Genomic DNA, 19,271 nt, shown 5'->3' on the forward strand with positions numbered 1-19,271 from the left:
CTTCTACCATAGTCACAGAGCTAGTAGTCTCGTGCCCAGACCGTTTTTTTTTTGTTCTCCGCCCCCACACAAGAAGAAAAAAAAGCGGTCTGGGCACGAGACTAGTCACAGAGGCGGATCCAAGGTGGGGGGGGGGGGCGGCGGCGAATTTTTTAGTGTTGCAGCTAGGCACTTTAGACATAATTCAGTTATGCAGTTTATGACTATGTGTAAATGTGTTACCCATTTTGACATAGCACAAGGAGAACTAGGTTGGATAGAGCACCCTCTACGTTTAGAAATCGAGATACTCTAATAGAGCAGTCATTTACTCTAATAAAACAGTCAAGAGTAACATACCTCATTTTGAACAACTAAAATTGAACCTGTTCTAAATTGAGTATAGAGTCATTAACTAACTCAATTTATCCACACCCTAGCTATATAGTGGCTATATTTAGAAATTCTCTGGAGATCAGTCAGTACAGCTGCACACCGAATGCCAGGATTATCTACATCCTTAAAGTTTTTGTGACGCTTGTGCAGGGGACCTTATGCTAAGTCTAAAATTTTCATCTTAATTTCAGCCAGAACTAGCACCAAACTCATTCTCAAAAAGTCAGTTTTTCAAAATTTCTTTATAGCTAACAGCTCAGTAGCTTTCAGCATTGAATTTTCATAAGCATTTACAAATTTTAGTCAAAATTGCCACCAAATTCAATCTCACAATGCTAAGTTTTCAAACTTTCATTAGGGAGCAGTTTAAACTAATTCTCTGGTTTTTAACTCAGCATCTTCCAGTGTTTGAACTATCAACAAATTTCAGTCAAAATTGTCACCAAATTCAATCTCAGAATGTTAATTTTTCAAATTTTCCTCGGGGGCATGCTATACTTCACAGTGACTTCTACCTATGTGCCTCCCTCCTTCCTTAGTAAAATCCTGGATCCGTCCCTGATAGATAGTATATTCTATGAACGTAGAATTCTACGTATGTAGAATATACTATCTGTGCTTCTACTACTTGCTGTTCAGTGCTGCTTGTTGCTATTACTTGCTCTGCTGCTGCTGTCACTGCCACTGCTTGCTGCTGCTGCTTGCTGCTGCTGTCACTGCCACTGCTTGCTGCTGCTGCTTGCTGCTGCTGTCACTGCCACTGCTTGCTGCTGCTGCTGCTGTCACTGCCACTGCTTGCTGCTGCTGTCACTGCCACTGCTTGCTGCTGCTGTCACTGCCACTGCTTGCTGCTGCTGCTGCTGCTGCTGCTTGCTACTGCTGTCACTGCCACCGCTTACTGCTGCTGCTTGCTGCTTGCTGCTGCTGCTGCTGTCACTGCCACTGCTTGCTGCTGCTGCTGCTGTCACTGCCACTGCTTGCTGCTGTCACTGCCACTGCTTGCTGCTGCTGCTGCTTGCTACTGCTGTCACTGCCACCGCTTGCTGCTGCTGCTTGCTGCTTGTTGCTGCTGCTGCTGCTGTCACTGCCACTGCTTGCTGCTGCTACTTGCTGCTTGCTGCTGCTGTCACTGCCACTGCTTGCTGCTGCTGCTTGCTGCTGCTGTCACTGCCACTGCTTGCTGCTACTGCTACTGCTGCTGCTGCTGCTGCTGCTTGCTGCTGCTGTCACTGCCACTGCTTGCTGCTGCTGCTGCTTGCTGCTGCTGTCACTACCACTGCTTGCTGCTGCTGTCACTGCCACTGCTTGCTGCTGCTGCTGCTTGCTGCTTGCTGCTGCTGCTTGCTGCTGCTTGTTGCTGCTACTGCTGTCACTGCCACTGCTTGCTGCTGTTGCTCGCTGCTGCTGCTGCTGTTGTTGCTACTGGTTGCTGCTCAGTGCTGCTAGCATGCAAGCAGCACCAGTAGTAGCAAAAGCACTGAGCAGCAAGCAGTAACAGCAACAACAACTTTTGCTGCTTTGTGCTGCTGTTGCTGCTACTGCATGCTGCTCAGTACTCTTGCTGCTTGCTGCTATTGCGCTACTTGCTGCTGCTGTTGTTGTTGCTACTTGCTGCTGCTGCTGCTTTACTGCTGATACTGCTGTTTGCTGCTGCTATGGTGCTGTTGCTTGCTGCTGATACCATAATCCTTACATAATTAATTCAAGAAAGATTTAGCAAAGTATCTGCTGTGTGCTTATTATGCATGCAATATGAAGAAAATAAGAATTCATCTGACCTACAATTGCTGTAAAAAGATCCATGCATAAATGATTTAAACAACTTACTCAACCATTTTATAACTTTGCCTATAAGGAATACTTGTCAATCTACTCAGCTATTTGTGCGGAGGCACTTTAATTAAAAATATATAAGCCTCCAATCAAGACCCATCAGTCAGTGGTGATTCTAGGCATGACCTACGGGGGGGCCAAGTAGGGACCATTGTTGTATGGCTGTAATATAAAGTAGGATTTTAGGGGGGTCTGGGGGTGCAACCCACAGGATTTTTGTAATTTGAAGGCTTGAAAACAGCCCAATAACAATGCCAATCTACCTTTCCCCAAGATTTTAAAAAGTTATTTTTCAGCAGGGGGGGGGGGGGGGGGGGGTGGCTCCCCCTTAATAGAATTGCCTATGCCATCAGTGGCAGTGAGTCACAAGGCCAAGAAAACACAAGTGCATGTCACAAACAATAAAATGCAACCACTGCTGTGAGTCATTTATACATGCCGGACAATTAACTTGAATCAACATAACTTCTTAAAGTGGGTAACATAGTGAAATTGTTTCATGTGTAACATTAAATCCAAACATGGGTGACATATAGAATTTTACATACAGTTTATAAACAAATCAAATTGGTTCTCATGTTGAAAATGTTCATTTGTATTTGTACCCATAGTATTGTTCTTGTACTCTTGCATCAGCTTTACGTTTGCTGACTATTCCCTTCTTGGCTCCACCAGACAGGAACTGGCCCATGTGAGCAGCTTTCTTAGTGTGAAGTAACTTTGCCATAGAATCTGATGATTGTCTTGATGTATCATGTGATGCTTGTTGTAATTCTGAGTCTAGCTCGAGACAGTTGCTAACAAAGTTGGCGTACTCCTCACATTGCTGATCAGATTTTGCAGCTGTCTGCATCAAACGTTGAGCAGAGTGGAGTACTTGACGTGCTTCATCCAACTGACCACGTTGAGCTAGTGCTGCACTCTTTTGTACAGCAGCTAATCCACTTACTCCAATATTACAATCCTGTAGAAATAGGGTACAGTGAGTTACTAGAAACATTTAAACTAATTATCAATTACTTGTTCAATGTCTTCTCGTTTCTGAGTGAATTCTCGACATTTGCTGATAACTCTTAAACATTTCATTTGATCTGGTCGACGGTAGATGATCTGCACTTGGAAAGGAATGCTTCCTATTTTCTTAGCTGCATCTCCATCTTTAGTATTGAACTCCACAGTGAAGTCCATGTTTTGTGGAGTATTGCCTATTTCTTCATGAAACCGACTAGCCTCCTACAGTAGTCCAGTTAATAGTGTCTTACAATACATTGTACACTACTGACCTTAGTAGATCTGTCTGTCTTCAGTAGTAAGCAAGGGTGAGTTATCATGCTTACTTCCACTTCGGTGGCGACGATGACATTTTGAGCAATGCTACGTATCTGTCGTACCATCTCAAGAGGATGAAGAATGTTAATAGTTCCACCAGTAATGGAGGCTGCTTGACTGATGGCTTGTAAACCACACTGAGTATCTCCATCAATTCCCAGTACGGAAACAGTGACATTACAAGTCTTAGCATATTCTCCAACCTGTAAATCAGGGCAATCATTAATGAACAGCCCATGACAATACTCTTTGACACTTACGGTGCTGTAAAATCCTGTGGTATCACGACGGCCACTGAGGGATCCCACCCCAGTGTTGGGTACACCATCAGTACACAGGATAATCTCAGAGGAGAGAGTACGATCTGATGCCAGTGCTACACTAAGTGCGAGAGCTGGTCCCAAAGCTGTACATCCTTTGGTACTTAGACCTTGTACACGAGTCTTTAGGGCACTAGAGACATTGGAAATATACTCATTCACTGATTACAAGTAACTACAGAGTATTGCTTACTCAATTGATTCTACAAGTGGTTTATCACTGAGTAAGTGCTTCAGTGAACGTCCCTTTTCCAACAGTTGATCATAGTTACTCAGCGTAGCACCTTCAACTGTGGCACCATCAGTAGTACCATCTCCACACACTGCCACTTTGCTCTCAAACAACACAAGAGCAACCTGAACAAAACATACAACGGTTATACTAGTATATGATGTAAGTAAGTGAACATTTCTTACTTGACAATTTGGTCTCTCCACACTGAGATGATCTAAATGTCGTACTACAGCTTCTTTGATACATTCCAGTCGACTGACATGTCGTGAGCCACCACTAGCTTGACCGCCATCTCTCATTGCACTCCACTCAGCTGTGTATAAAGACCATATAATCTAAATGTAGTTCTTCTAGTATGCTAGTTACCTACCTTGCAGCTCTGGTACTTCCACAGTACAATCCATGCTACCACTAATATCAATGGCAAAGATTATTAGACCTCCTTTAGTGGATGCCTTGATGGCTGCTTTAGCTTCAGCAACATCATCCTTGGTAGCAGCATTATCATCAGCTGGAGGTGCTGGGGGAGCTGGTTCTAGTACATAATCCACTGTGTCAACCTTTGGCTTCTCTTCATCAGTCACGTCAACATTTTCATTGACATGATCACAGAATTCACTAAAGTCAAATTACATGATTAGTTTAGTCAGTACATCACTTCTCTTACCATTTCCATGTCATTGTACCATCTTTTGCTTTTTCTAACTTTGATGCAGTTGACAAGACAGCCTTGCAACTTGAGTTCTTGCAGTAATAAGGGTCCCCAGTGGCCATAGTAGACTCTTCTGCCAGTGTTCCCAACTGGAGTACTAACACATTAGTGTTAGCTCGAGCTACTCTAACTTTCTTCTTTTTTGCTGGAGCCTTAGGTGCTGAAGGAGGTGGAGGAGCAGATGGTGGACCAGACTTTTTCTTCTTCATCAAACTTCCTAAAAATCCTTTACGTTGTTGCTTAGATTCTATAAAATATAGTTATTGTTTACCAACAGTACAAGTTAATAAGCTGGTTACTTACTGGGTGAAGCAGATGCAGCAGTTGCCTTAGGCAGACCTGATATGACCACTTGTTTACGATAAGAGTCCTCAATTGTTGGATCATACTGGTCCACAAAATGACCTTGTACATATTGAATACAGAGAGCTGATTTTCCTACTCCACCACTACCAAGTATCACCACTTTGTAGTCAACTCCTTCACGTGGCGTGATACGCACTAGTTCATGGAATGCCTCAGTTACATTGTGACCGGTTTTTGCCGAAGTCTCCATGAAAGGAATGCCCAACTTGTCTGCAAGAGCTTTTCCTTCAGCATATGTGATCACTCGTCCCATATCCAGATCCTTTTTGTTTCCAACCAAAATCTGTAAGTGAAACAAGTGGTCCATATAAAAACAGAGCAGTTTTTTTTTTAACTGTGCTAGGTCAACTTGAATACAGTTGTGATAATCATATTCATATAACTACCACACAGTAAAGGTTACTATCAGTACTTACAGCAGGCACATTATCAGTGTCCTTAATCCTAGTAGTGAAGTTGTACATTGCCTCAGCTTCAGTAAAGGATTGTCGATCAGTGATGGAGTATACTAACAAGAAACACTGGCCAGTCCTCATGTACTGATCCCTCATTGCAGAGTATTCCTCTTGACCAGCAGTGTCCAGAATATCCAGTAGGCAAGTCTGCAAATGTGCAGTATGCTTTACAATGGATACTAACAACTAGCTAGATTATTTGCATGTAGCTCGGCTATTTAATTGTGATCGAGCTAGCTTCCGAGCTCCAGCATTAACAGCTATGCTTCTCTTGCATGTCCTAGCTAAGATACTGGCTCTACATCTTGTGTTTACCTGTCCATCGTCACTGCCGGCTTGATGGCGTCTGCGCATGTCATCGATCGTTTCTTCCTCTTCTTGTTCCACCTCTTCAACTTCGTCCGCATCATCCTTCGCGGAGTAGACGAAATTGCTAGCAAAATTCATGCCTTGACACTTGCAAAAATGATAGTACAGTTATAACAAAGTTAAGGGAGCAACACGGTGATCAGATGATTGCAAAATATGTTGTGCAGTGTCAATGTACACTTTTATAGCTAAAAATCTGTCACTATTAATAGAAAATCTCATCTATATATAGAAACATTAAGTCATAGCTTTGCGGGCGTAGATCTCCCATCAAATACACGAACTTCCGGTAACACGTAAGTCCCAACTATACCGGATACTCTCTGTAATCCCGGCCTATCGGATACGGTGACTAGTCTCTCCTTGCCTTCATCCGTGTCTGTAATGCTCCTAGAGAGCAGTCCAGCCTCCATAAGTGATTGCATAGCATTCTTCAGTATATCCAATGATAGAACATCATAACAGTGGAACAAACCTGCAGTAAACAAAGCTGCTATAAAGATTGTAGATTATCTATTCTGGATGTATAGACTACACTTATGTAGAGCCATGCATGCATGTATGAAATGGTGTACTATGTACCATAGACAAAATCATAGATATACAGAGCTTAGAAGAAAATACTAGCACTCTCTGCTACCTACCAGCATGAATTGATCTAGCAGCCAAGAATTGTGTGTCTTTTAGAACGAGGGAGACAGTTTGGGCCCCATCCCCATCTCGTGACAACATGTATTTGGAAATAAGCTATAAAAACAGGTAATTACATGCACACAATTATGATAGCACTACATACCCAGATGCCAACTGCAAAGGGTATCATCAAGCTTGCAAGGAAATTGAGGGTGCGGCTAGATTCTGGGGTGGAGCTGATGGCTCCAGCTGTCCAGGTAAGGATACCTCTATCTCTCATACTCCACAACAAAGATGGGAAGAGTTCTGAAACTGGCTGTTGCGGTAACAGCAAGTCTTTATTTAACGATGAACAGAGAACGGAAAAATCCATGAAAAATGACCCTAAATACAAAAGGAAAATATCACATGTATTGTAAAGTATACTAACACATACGATAGTCTATCATTCTTCTTTTATTCAATATCATAGCTAGGATTCCTTCTACACTGAACACGTGTAGCAACTGATTACGATATTGATATAGTAATAAGTGGATGTGGCTGACTGCAAGGATCATGTCCAAGTGGGTGTGGCTCAGTGACATGCTCATGACTTCTGCAAAGCTCTTCTGCACTTCAACATGCTCCTGGTGGTTGACATTAAGTCGTAACCGCACTCTACCAGATGACGTTAGTTCTACAGCTTCTTCTAAATGATTAAGTGACAACTTCACTGATGTCTCTAAGTCATTGTGGCACATGAGCTGACCGCCACGACCTTCAATTTGCTGTTTCAACCACTTGACTTCTTCTAAGAGTTCGCCTGTAAAAGAAAGATAATCATTTTAGTAACCTAACAAGTTAAGCTAGACTGACTATCATATTACCATACTACCAAATACATCAAGTTAACATCCTTATTAAGACAGTGGTTTATAGTAGGAGGAACACTATACCTATTGTAAGCCCATCATCATCATCACAAACATGTTGGAGTATAATAGCCGCTACTAGTGACGTGTATGGCAGCCTCATGTTTGACTGAATTATATGGAGGATGTGGTATGCTAATTGTTTCACTGCTTTACGTTCTGCTGAGAGGTTGGCTGGCATGTGCCTGTAGGGGGTATATAACATGTAAGACACATCCATCTATGCAGTAGCTCCACCCACCTGGGGACCACACTGTGAGGTATCCTGCTCACCCCTAACTGTTGACAGTATTCATGTAGGGAGACCGGTGATCCAATATGTATAAATATACTACCATAGTTTGTTGATAAGATTGTCCTTGCAGCAAACAGACCCTATAAGAGAACAACCATTATAGTGTACAGGCAACTGCATCACACAGTGGAATCTATTTTGGACATGTAATTTATATAGCAGTATATATCTTTGCTAACTCTAGTGGATTCCTTGGGTTTTGGTGTTCCCAGTAATTCCCTAGCAAACAGCTGCTCCTCCAGGGTACGCTCATAACTGATACTGATGGGCACTAACTGGATATCAGAAACTTGACCAGTCAAGTAGCAGTCCATGACAACTGACAATAACCCTGAAAAGAAACAAATTTTAAGTAAAGTGGGGCCACTGTATAATACATTTTGGTGGAACAAGCCCACTTTTGCTACATTCCTGTTTCAGAGATGAAACACTAACAGTAAACTATTTAAAGCTTCTCTCACTTGAATATTTAATCACAATATTGGAGGGTGAGTATGAAAGTGCAAATTCCACATGTGGTAGATTGTTGACACAAAAATTGGACATGTGGAATTAACTGTTGTCAAGTTTAAAAATAGGAACGAGTAAAGCAATTATTCCATATATGTACAATATTTTAATATGATAAGGAATTTAGTGGATTCACACAATGTTGTCAGCAGTTCAAAGGTTACAGTTTGGTCTAACAATACACAGTCCATTTAGCAACAAAAGATGTGTACTCAATCAGTATGTGTTGATCCTATTGTTTGCTCTGTTCAAAAGACATTAACATGCATAGGAATCTAGTTCAGTGAGCAAACCTCATATAATGACTCTAGTCTCAACAAAATCATATCACTTGAAAGAGGTCATGGACAATTTCTATATACTGCAATTTGATTCTATAAACATTTACACTGTTGTAAAATAAGTTTCATTCTAAAAGAATCAGTAGACGGCTCTGTAGATGTTTTCAGTGAATTTTTATCAACATCCTATAAGCAATGGGGATTCTTCTCTCCATTTTTCATAATTCTTGCTACGTGTATACTAATTCTGAGTGTTAGTTGCAAACTTACACTAACCCAGTCGAGGGTGCAAAGGTTTGGCTGTCCTACTTCTGGTCCCCTCAATAAAGAACTCCATTGGAGCATCTCCATTATTGAGCTGGGTCTGCATGTACTCTGAGAACACGGTCCAGTAGAGTTGGTCTGTGCCAAATGTACGTCTCATGAAGAATGCTCCGCTTTGCCTTAGCAGAGCTCCAACCCCAGACATCTTCATAAAGTCTACACCATAAAGATAAGTACAAGTAAAATGAAAATGGGCCACCAATGGTACCAAAAATCATGAGGAGATCTAACTAATGAAGTCGTGGAGTACACCTTGGAACCTACTTGACATGGTCACTATGATGAGGTAATGAAGTGATGAAGTACACCTTGGACCTACTACTATTAATGTACGGTCTTTTTAAAGAAGCAACCGCTACATATGTTCACTGTACAGCATACACTATCATCGTACCTTGGGCTGCAGCTATTACTGGTAGTTGTAGTCCAAACTCATACATGAAGTAAGAGACTAAGAGAAAGTCAAGGTAACTCCTGTGTGATGGCAGTAACACTACTGGAAATGTTTTCATCAAATCTTCCAACTACAGAAATGTACAAAAGCATACTTGTTCAATGTACAGCACTGATAGAATCATGCATTGACACCTTTCTAAGTACCTCTACAAAAACACTTTGGTGAAAGTTATAAAAACCCTAGGAATATAAGAGGATTGCCAAAGAGAGATTCCACTGTTATTTATGTCTAGCATTGGGGGAGTGGCTGAGTTGGATTGTCTGGGTCACTCAGATCACACTGTGTCAGGGTCTCACCCACTACTTCCACTTTGCGGAATATCCAGATCAGACCCGGATTGGACCACATATCTGATGATGAATTTATCAAGCTCAATTGTGCTTGGCATTATGGACAGTAATTAAAGTCACTTGCAGACCAGCCATGAACAAGCCATAGACTAGTCCTTTGCCAGGTTGATGCTTGGTGGACTACACATAAGTGCCCTCTCATAAAGAGGGATAGAACTTTATATCTTCAATCGATAAACACCAGTCTAAAGGATAGGAACTAGCAGATAAGACTGGTCAGTCTAAAAAAAGCTTTGGATTGAATGCTCAGATGATAGAAAATGCGTATTAGTGCCTGTAGGCTTGCACCCACTTAATGGTCTCAATCATTAATGTATGTTTAAAAGTTTAATATGAAAGTAATGAAACTCTTACCTGTGCTAATGTTCAACTAACCCATTTACTTTTTTTTTGCTTTTACAGACAATTTTTGCTGTAATACAGGTATAACTGTTGCCAACATTGTGCCCAAAATGGAGCTCGATGGCCAATTCAGTGGGTCACACAGATCAGCAGTGCTGACCCAGAGTGTCAACCCTGATGTGCATATACTGTTACATGCATAGTTTGACCACTCTACGATGCACCTTGTGTTAACTACTGTAGCTTTACAACTACATTTTCAACCAGTTTTTATTTATTTATTTTTTATCACAACTAGCCTCCTGATTAATCATGAGTAACTGCTCTATGACCCACTGAATTGGCCACATTTGATGCAGCCTAGAGGCATGCGTTGAGCTCCATTTTGGGCACAATGTTGGCAAAAGTTATACCTGTATTACTGCAAAAGCAAAAAAAAAGTAAATAGGTTAGTTGAACATTAGCACAGGTAAGGGTTTTATTACTTTCATATTAAACTTTTAAGCCTTTATGTACACATAATGATTGAGATCAATAAGTGGCTGTAAGCCTACAGGCACTTTCTATCATCTGAGCATAATCTGACTGTTTTATTAGAGTATATTTCACAATTATTGCTATACAGTAAGAAGCTGAGAGAAGGTGAATTTGAAGCCTGAGGTATAACATTCCCAGTAATGAGTACTGAATAGGTTGCACTCCTGAAGCCCAATAATTCGTTTTAAAAATTCATACCCCCCATATTGTAAGAGTATGCAAAGAATAGCAGTAATAACCATAAACTATTAGTGCTGCATCTCGTATCTGGACCCTACAAAATATAATGACTAATCACCTGGCTAAGTCCACTCTTGTTGATATAGATTCCACTGCAGATACGACAAATAGCTGTCCTGGCAACAAGTCCAACAGCTCGAACTGATAACATGGAGAACTTGTGTCCAATCTCCTCCAACAACATGTGCACCTCTTGCTCAACATCTTTGATTGTCCGTCCACTTTTCTGAGCCACCTATATCACGGACAACACTTTATCATTATTTAGAACAGCAATTTTATAAACATTGACTTAATAGTTCTTACAAACTCAATTTCTAAATTCTTGTGAATTCACAACATTCGTCTTGAGTTATTATTGTATAATATTGGCTAAAATCCTGTACAACACAACCACCAGGGGAACAAAGTTCAGATGGAGATAGTGGTAATTGCAAATCTTTGGGCTAACAGGTCATATTTGCTCCTTTACTCATTATCATGAAATAAAAACAATCAGCTGAACAGGACCACTAACTCTCAGACGACATGGATATACAAATGGACTTCACCCGTTATGCAAGACTGGACAGTTGCCATTTACTTTCCGAGTCAAAAGATGACTGGACACACACACACACACACACACACACACACACACACACACACACACACACACACACACACACACACACACACACACACACACACACACACACACACACACACACACACACACACACACACACACACACACACACACACACACACACACACACACACACACACACACACACACACACACACACACACACACACACACACACACACACACACACACACACACACACACACACACACACACACACACACACACACACACACACACACACACACACACACACACACACACACACACACACACACACACACACACACACACACACACACACACACACACACACACACACACACACACACACACACACACTTACGAACCTCTGAAATGACTGTTTTTATTCTTTTACTCTGTTTCACAAACTGTTTAAGCTCGTGTGGTTTCCTAGGCTGGTTATGCTCATAAATTGCAGAGGGATTGTACTCTCGTAGCCAGTAGGAGAAATGTCCCTGCTGAAGATTTAACGGAATATAATCCTCCATATTTCTAGCGGGATGTATCAACAAAGAGCATCCTTCGGAGCATCCACCAACACGAAAGAAGTTCGGCACCTTTGAAAAACACCAGCCCTATGCCTCTCCCTAGGCACTAATATGTAATTGACCTTTACGTGAAATATTTTTGCTTGTGGGCTCTGTTAATCCTAAAGATTACGAAGGTACCCGATATTTGTGTTTTTAAACCCCCTAACCTGAACTCGTACTCAAACGCGGCCGCTGAACTGTGGCCACACTCAGATCATCAAATACTGGACAACATCAACACATTCAAAGCGGTGGGTCGTATAAATCGTACTGTTAGTTAGTGTAGACAAAGACGTCGTTAAAGTTGTATTAAATTGCAGAATCAGCTTTTAATTAGCTAGCTATGATTGATAGTTTATGTGTGCTGTAAGAGGCAATCTTTGCACAAGTGACGAAACGTGGTCGTGTTGTTTTATACAGAGAGTAAGAGCAATGTCACGGGAAGAAGTGTTGTCCGCTGTGGCCTTGGGGGCTACGGTGATTTGTGTCTGTTAATCATTACAACGTTTGGACAAGACGTTCCAGCCTGTGATAGGTTAGTTTATACTGTAAGAAAATATTTTAATACTCACTCCAACCAAGATAAAAAAGACATATGTTCTTTGTGGTAATGAATTTTTTGTTATAATGGTTTAGTCTGTCCTTTGTATGAATTTACACACTTTGAGTATTGTTTTATTAAGGTTTCATCTGGTGTGTATGTGTGTGCACTAAGCTGTGTTCTGTATGTGTAGCCATTGTCTCCTGTTTGGAATATGTTTACGTGTAACATAACGTATGCACAACACATAGACCACACAGTACATGCACATTTGGGGCACACAATTAGACCTCCGTAATGTCTTGATGATAGGATAATTTGTGCTTGTTCAGTGGTGAAATGGGAATAATGACTTAACTTCAGTGGATTCTTAGCCTTGCCATAAAATGAGAGCTTTATGATATCTTCTACTGCTATATGAATTGCACTTCTATGGTCATCAGACTAGTATGATGTCACGTAAATGAGAAGATATTTGAATGGGATTCATCACATGATTGGTTATTTTATATGAATCCAAAAAAACACTTTATGACTACAATGTGCAATCTATGATATTGAACTAGGGTTAATTTTAGGCATGGGATTACTAGACCTATAGCTTATTAACGCTTTGACATTTTTATTGCCTATTTTACGATAATGTTAATGTGTTGAGATTGATTCAGTTGATTTGTTAATCAGTTATGTAACCTTTCTGAAATTCATATGTGCCATGACAACATACATTGTATCAAAACAATCCTTCTGTAGTGATGTCACTTTGAATAATGAAAAGCCTCTTAATCCAAAGGATTGCAGAATCTTTGCAATACAGGAAGTCACCAGAAACGTGACTTGTGGTGACGTATTTAAAGTTGATGGATCATGTTTTACGGTTTTGTTGCAAACATTCCGCAAACCTCTGTAGTTGTGAAGTTCTACAAATCAACAAGTTCATAAGGCTAAGTAAAGTGCAGGCTTGCTACACCCACATACAGACCAATATGTTTTTGCCAGCTCATGTGCTATAGTGAAACAGATACACATATATGTACACACAGTTAATATATTACTGATCTCACTGTATATATTATGTGTACACCCCCTGTAGTGTGTTCTGCTGTACATGTGTGTGTGTGTGTGTGTGTGTGTGTGTGTGTGTGTGTTTGCGCATGTTAGTATCCACTCTATATCTGTACTAGTCCTGTGTATTGTCATGGACCATTGCTTGACACACTCCAGAGAAGTGGACTATTTCCTTCTAAGGAACTTGTAGACATGCCACTGAAATTTGATCCATCTACAGTGTTGGATAATTTCTCCCGACTACCAACACCACCAACTGACGAGCAACTTCGTCAGTTTGTAGCAGGTAATTTTAATTCCACTCCCGACCTTGTCAACTGGCAACCACCAGACTGGGTGGAGCGGTAAGTGCATCATGTTATGAAAATATTTAGCATGGAATCTTATAGCTCCTCTGAAATTATTGTTAACAAATTGAATGTTCCTAATCCTGTGATAATTTATGGTGAACATTACAAATCTAGTTTGGCAGTAGCTAATAATCATGATAATCTTATGATGTTGGGATATTACTTTGAAAAACAGATCCCCCCACTCCTGTTTTGTACACCTTGTATTAGAGTTTGCTTATGACTGACTGTTGCTTATGACTGACTGTCTTACATGCTTCAAAAAGGGCAGCCTGTAGAATGTTACAACTCCTACACTCCTACGTAGCTATTCTGTTTTGCATGTGTTTAAATATTGAATGAAATGATGCATTGTGATTGATTGTTCCTTCACTTTGCATACTTGTTTCAGCAAAATAGCTTTCAACAGTGAGAGTACATGTAGTGTACTTGGCAATGATCTATCCTGAAGTAGTGTATTGGGGGAAAGTTTCGATGGACGAAACTTTTTAAGGATTTCTTGGTTTTGTAAAAAAACCATGAAAGTTTCCCTGTGAATGCTGCTGTGGTGAGGCTGGGATGAGTATCTGGTTGACGTGTGATTTGCTTAACAATGGAAAATCTTGCAGAAGCCCACCTGAGCCACGCCCACTTACAGGAATTGTGCATCACTGTCTGTAGCTAGTTATGTGTGAAGCCACACCCATTCAACAATAAGGTGTGTTGCAGCAGTCTGAAGGCATGCGTGATGCCATTTCCATTGCTGTGTGTCTATAGTCTCGTGTGCCAGATGGTTTGTGACATGTGAGAATAGTGTGTCTATACACTTAAATGTGGAGCCACGCCCACTTTAATTGATCAGGTGTATGTACATATGCATCATAAATCGTGAGCCACACCCACTTTTTCAGGAGTATGGACAAATGTGCACTGCTTATTTGCATGGCTAAGAGCTTTGAGTGTGCATCGCCATACTTTTGTTCACTGTGAAAGTTTAACCGCAGATAAGTTTGCCTGTCCTCTAATGAAGAAGTTTTGCCCATCGAAACTATCCCCCTATACAGCAATTTTAGCAAGAGTTCATCTAAGTTTAAAATTATAAACTTTTTGGTTTAAGGGAATTCATAAAAGTCACTTCAGCGTATTATCTTGACACTGGAATTTTACTATGTTTTCTAGTTGAATGTGTGACATTATTCACCACTTCATATGGGGGGATTATGAATGCTTGCCTCATTGGAATATTCAGGAACTAGGTGTTGTCTGTTTATTTGTGCCATTTCCACCACATGTTAAACTTAGTTGTGTTATGTATGTAATTATGTGGGTATTATTTCTGTGAAGAAACTGTATGTATGTATAATATTGTTTTAAAGAAACCACACATTCCGTGCATGTGGCAAATCAATTAACTGCTGATTGTAAGTTATATGGTTGATGATTACAGAATAATCAGTTTTAAATTCTTTAGAAATGTTTCTTGAAACCTGACAGAACTTGTAGTAATAAGATCACTCCTTTGTTAAAGCTTCTTGCATAACTCCAGTCATTCCAAATGATTTTATTAAGGTCTCACCTTGACAATCAATGAGGTGGTAATTTGGGAGCGGTTAATTCTTGTCATATAGTCTTGTGTGTGTGTGCTGTTGTTAATTTATAATGGACGATCTTCTCAGGCCTGCATTTGTGGATTCCATTCGAGATGAGCAGCTACGACAGTGGGCACTGAATCTCACTGCCATATGGCCCAAACTTGGTCGTCAGCTGTCGCCAGATGTCCATGCAAACCCACAACGACACTCTCTTTTACCAGTGCCAAACCCATTCATTGTTGCTGGAGGACGTTTTTCAGAGTTTTATTACTGGTAAGTAAATGATAGAAGTCGTTGATTTGTTTTGTACAATGGAACTTCTCAAAAAGGACACCCTAAAGTGTCGACACCTCGATAATCAGGATACTTGTACATGTTTCCATTTGTGTTCATGTGGATCCCTAAAATAATACTAATCCCTAAGGTGTCTAGAATAGAATAAATAATGGTTGGTTAGAACCCTGTAGTTAGGGAAGTGTTTTAGAAACTAAAAAAAAAGAGATTAAGCTGTGTAAGATGTCTGATCACTTGATTGTCCGATTCATCTCAGTGTGTATGGTTATGTGAAATGCAACTCTTCCATTGCTAGTCTCTGTAAGCCCCATAATCCTTGCAGTTTGCTTGCACTTTACAACTTTGCTTTACCTATCTTCTCAGGGACAGTTATTGGATAGTTCGTGGACTGCTATTGTGTGAGATGTATGACACAGCTCGTGGTATGATAGAAAACATGGCCACTCTAATTGACCAGTAAGTGATGGAGTGATGATTACATTATTTGTCATCATGTGATTGTGTTCAGATATGGTTTGGTGCCTAACGGAGGACGTGTCTATTATTCAAGACGTTCACAGCCTCCCCTGCTCACCCAAATGGTAGCCGCATACTATAATGCTACAGAGAATGATACATTTGTGAAGGAGATTTTGCCTTTACTTGAGAAGGAGTATCATTTTTGGCAGTACAGTCGTTTCGTGGTTCTGGAGCCATCAGATCTTCCAGTGAACTATTATGCCACTGATACTAACCTTCCACGGTAAGCTTTGCTGTGTTATTTGAAAAATTATAATGAGCCAAATTGGTAAAGGGGTATTATAATTGTTAGACAACAAGTCTACTCATAATTTAGGCTCTGTATGGTGGCAAAGCGAGGATACTAATACAAGGCCTGAGGGTTTGGAAGTCTCCTTTACAGCTGTACCTTTACACAAGTAGAGTGTAAATTGGCTTGCTTTGCATATCTTAAAGACAGGTATCTGAGAATTTCACAGGTCTGTAATAGTCTTGTGATGTTCCATCTGTAAACCTGTGTGTGGTATAAGGTAGTTCAGATGTAAAGTTGTATAATTTCTGCTGCTTCCATTTAGGCCAGAGTCATATCAGGAAGACTACAACACATCTAGAGCTATTTCTAATGGTACACTGATATTACACAACTGAAAATCATGTTATAACTTTTGTTTTCAGAAACTGCTCGTTCTGAGCTCTTCACCAACCTTGCATCAGCTGCAGAGTCAGGCTGGGACTTCTCGTCTCGTTGGCTTGACACTGAAGGCCCTATGGCTGATCAATTGGCATCTATTAGAACCACTTCAGTTGTGCCAGTCGAATTGAATGCTATCTTGTGCCAGAATGAGGCGACCCTTGCCTGGTTCAATAATATCACTGGTAAGTGGACTGGAGTCTAACTGTATGTAAAATAAAGATTCTATTGTCCTGATTTCATGTCTGTATGTACACTACCACAAAAAGGAAATGTCCTGGTTATCAAGGTGTAATGTTCTTCCATGTTTTCTACATATTTTTAGTGGGTGGGGCTGACAATGGGAGGGACTGTGAATGTTGATGTTTTGTGATTGCTGCAGGAAATTACACTGGAGCTTATTATTATAATGAAGCGCGCCAAGAACGAGAGGAGATTTTTGATGAGATGTTCTGGAATGAGACCACCGGTACTTGGCGGGATATTGACATCACAACGGGTCAACACTTGGATGGGTTCTATTTGTCATCAGTTGCCCCATTAGTGTGGGGGTGTGGCCCTAGCAACACCAGCAGACAACTGAGCACCCTTAGATACTTAAAGGTTAGTTTATTGTAGTAATGAGAAAGTTGACCAATTTTTACTTTCAGGATGCAGGATTCTTGGATTATCCTGGGGGGATTCCCACATCTACAGTAGACAGTGGACAGCAGTGGGACTTCCCCAATGCATGGCCCCCTCTTCAATGGATGTTTATTTATGGACTATCACAGGGATCACATGAGAGTCTCAAAATGGCTGCCAAAGAGGCAGCCCAAAAGTGGGTGAATGCCAATTGGATTGGCTGGAAGGTCAACAACACAATGTATGAAAAGGTAACACACACACACACACAAATTATTGCAATGGATGGTTTTGTTGTAGTATGACTGTGAAGTACCTGGTGCTCCTGGGAGAGGCGGAGAATACATTGTTCAGGTATGATCATTACTGGTAACTCCAAACTAAGGGGACAATATGGAGAACACTTGGGTCCTAACAAGTCTGGACTCCCTTCAGTAGTAAAACCACTTTATGTCTTTATCATATAAAATGGACTGGTACCTAAGTGTATATTGTTTAGAGGCCTTCCTGTATGTAGTTTTCAAATCTGCAATCACTCATTTTATAGTCTCTGAGTTTGAATCTCGAGAGGTATTATGTATTCAATGTGTTTATAACATTGCTAATCTTATAGAGTGGTTTTGGCTGGACCAATGGAGTAATTCTCGACTTGTTGTCTCTCTATGGTTCATCATTGACTGCCCCTCCATTAAACCTCACCACAACTCCTGTCCCCACCACGGCAGGTAACCATGACAATGACAGCAACAGTGCTGCATGGGTGGCCCCCATTGCTATCCTAATTCCCTTAATGTTACTGAGTGTGGTGTGTGTTATTTGGGGTCGCTGGGTGTACAAGAGAGGCAAGAAGCGTTACTGGCAACGAGTACAAAATGAGCACCTTATGGCATACGGCGCCACGGAGGATAGCGGCGGAGTTGGACAGGGACGAAGCTACAGCATTGGTGAGCTCTATGAGAATAAGTACTTTGAGTCTGAATATGAGGGGGCTAACAAAAGTTATACTACTAAAGGTGACGAAGATGAAGACAGTAAGAGTGTGTCCAAGGAGAACTCACTTGTGCGTCATGATGAGACAGACAGTAGCACCAATAATGGAACATCTACCATATCAGCTATGACAGTGACAACAGTGCTCCAACTAGAAGATAGTGGAATCTTAAGCAACGGAACGTGTACAGATAATAACAGTGACAGCAACAAAGCTGAGACACCTCAAGAAGAAGCAAATGGTAACATCATTACAACTGATGGTGATGAACAAAGCAGCCAACCAAAAGAGGAGACTTTATCGTTAACAAAAGAAGCCGACAGTCCACAAACACATGAACCATCACCTGAGAAAATATTAGTGACTGATGTCTAGTTACTTATAATGTATGGTGCTTTGTATCATATCCAAACTACATGTTATACATCTCATTTTTATGTTTTAGACTAGTCCATAAATCTGAACCCAGTTAATGTTATTTTGAGGGTGTTAACAACCTTTGTTCTGTAAAAGATTTGCACAAGAAAGGGAGTACCCTCATTCTATGGTGGATTCAACATGGGAAGGTGTTAAGCTTGGTAAGA

General features: G+C 40.8%; 3 protein-coding genes across 4 annotated transcripts; 1 reads left to right on the forward strand and 2 right to left on the reverse strand.

The window, feature by feature from the left end:
• Positions 1-2,687: 2,687 nt before the first annotated feature.
• LOC136269189 (circularly permutated Ras protein 1-like) lies at positions 2,688-6,205 on the reverse strand. Its single transcript, XM_066064684.1, has 11 exons — positions 5,941-6,205; positions 5,587-5,772; positions 5,108-5,453; positions 4,760-5,051; positions 4,463-4,710; positions 4,275-4,405; positions 4,051-4,214; positions 3,798-3,990; positions 3,492-3,740; positions 3,229-3,441; positions 2,688-3,172 (listed from the first exon to the last, which is right to left on the reverse strand). The coding sequence occupies exons 1-11, from the start codon at positions 6,070-6,072 to the stop codon at positions 2,798-2,800; spliced, it is 2,529 nt and encodes an 842-aa protein (XP_065920756.1). The 5' UTR covers positions 6,073-6,205; the 3' UTR covers positions 2,688-2,797.
• LOC136269197 (dihydroxyacetone phosphate acyltransferase-like) lies at positions 6,114-12,171 on the reverse strand. The gene is made up of 11 exons (XM_066064699.1): positions 11,856-12,171; positions 10,936-11,112; positions 9,346-9,475; positions 8,904-9,107; positions 8,016-8,167; positions 7,783-7,916; positions 7,566-7,726; positions 7,064-7,432; positions 6,791-7,011; positions 6,639-6,741; positions 6,114-6,469 (listed from the first exon to the last, which is right to left on the reverse strand). Exons 1-11 carry the CDS (start codon positions 12,015-12,017, stop codon positions 6,237-6,239), a joined length of 2,046 nt encoding a protein of 681 aa, XP_065920771.1. The 5' UTR covers positions 12,018-12,171; the 3' UTR covers positions 6,114-6,236.
• Position 12,172: 1 nt separating this feature from the next.
• Positions 12,173-19,131, forward strand: LOC136269196 (trehalase-like). 2 transcript variants are annotated; one of them, XM_066064698.1, is made up of 13 exons: positions 12,173-12,310; positions 12,480-12,594; positions 13,785-14,012; positions 15,674-15,862; positions 16,247-16,339; positions 16,392-16,625; positions 16,957-17,006; positions 17,057-17,257; positions 17,455-17,675; positions 17,723-17,947; positions 17,997-18,050; positions 18,310-18,640; positions 18,710-19,131. In XM_066064698.1, the coding sequence occupies exons 3-13, from the start codon at positions 13,861-13,863 to the stop codon at positions 19,060-19,062; spliced, it is 2,103 nt and encodes a 700-aa protein (XP_065920770.1). In that variant the 5' UTR covers positions 12,173-12,310; positions 12,480-12,594; positions 13,785-13,860; the 3' UTR covers positions 19,063-19,131. The 2 variants fall into 2 exon arrangements, with proteins under 2 accessions (XP_065920770.1, XP_065920768.1); XM_066064696.1 differs by having other exon boundaries at positions 18,310-19,131.
• The last annotated feature ends 140 nt before the right edge of the window (positions 19,132-19,271 follow it).

This window comes from Dysidea avara, chromosome 10 (assembly GCF_963678975.1).
Source record: "Dysidea avara chromosome 10, odDysAvar1.4, whole genome shotgun sequence".
NCBI classification, from domain to species: Eukaryota; Metazoa; Porifera; class Demospongiae; order Dictyoceratida; family Dysideidae; genus Dysidea; species Dysidea avara.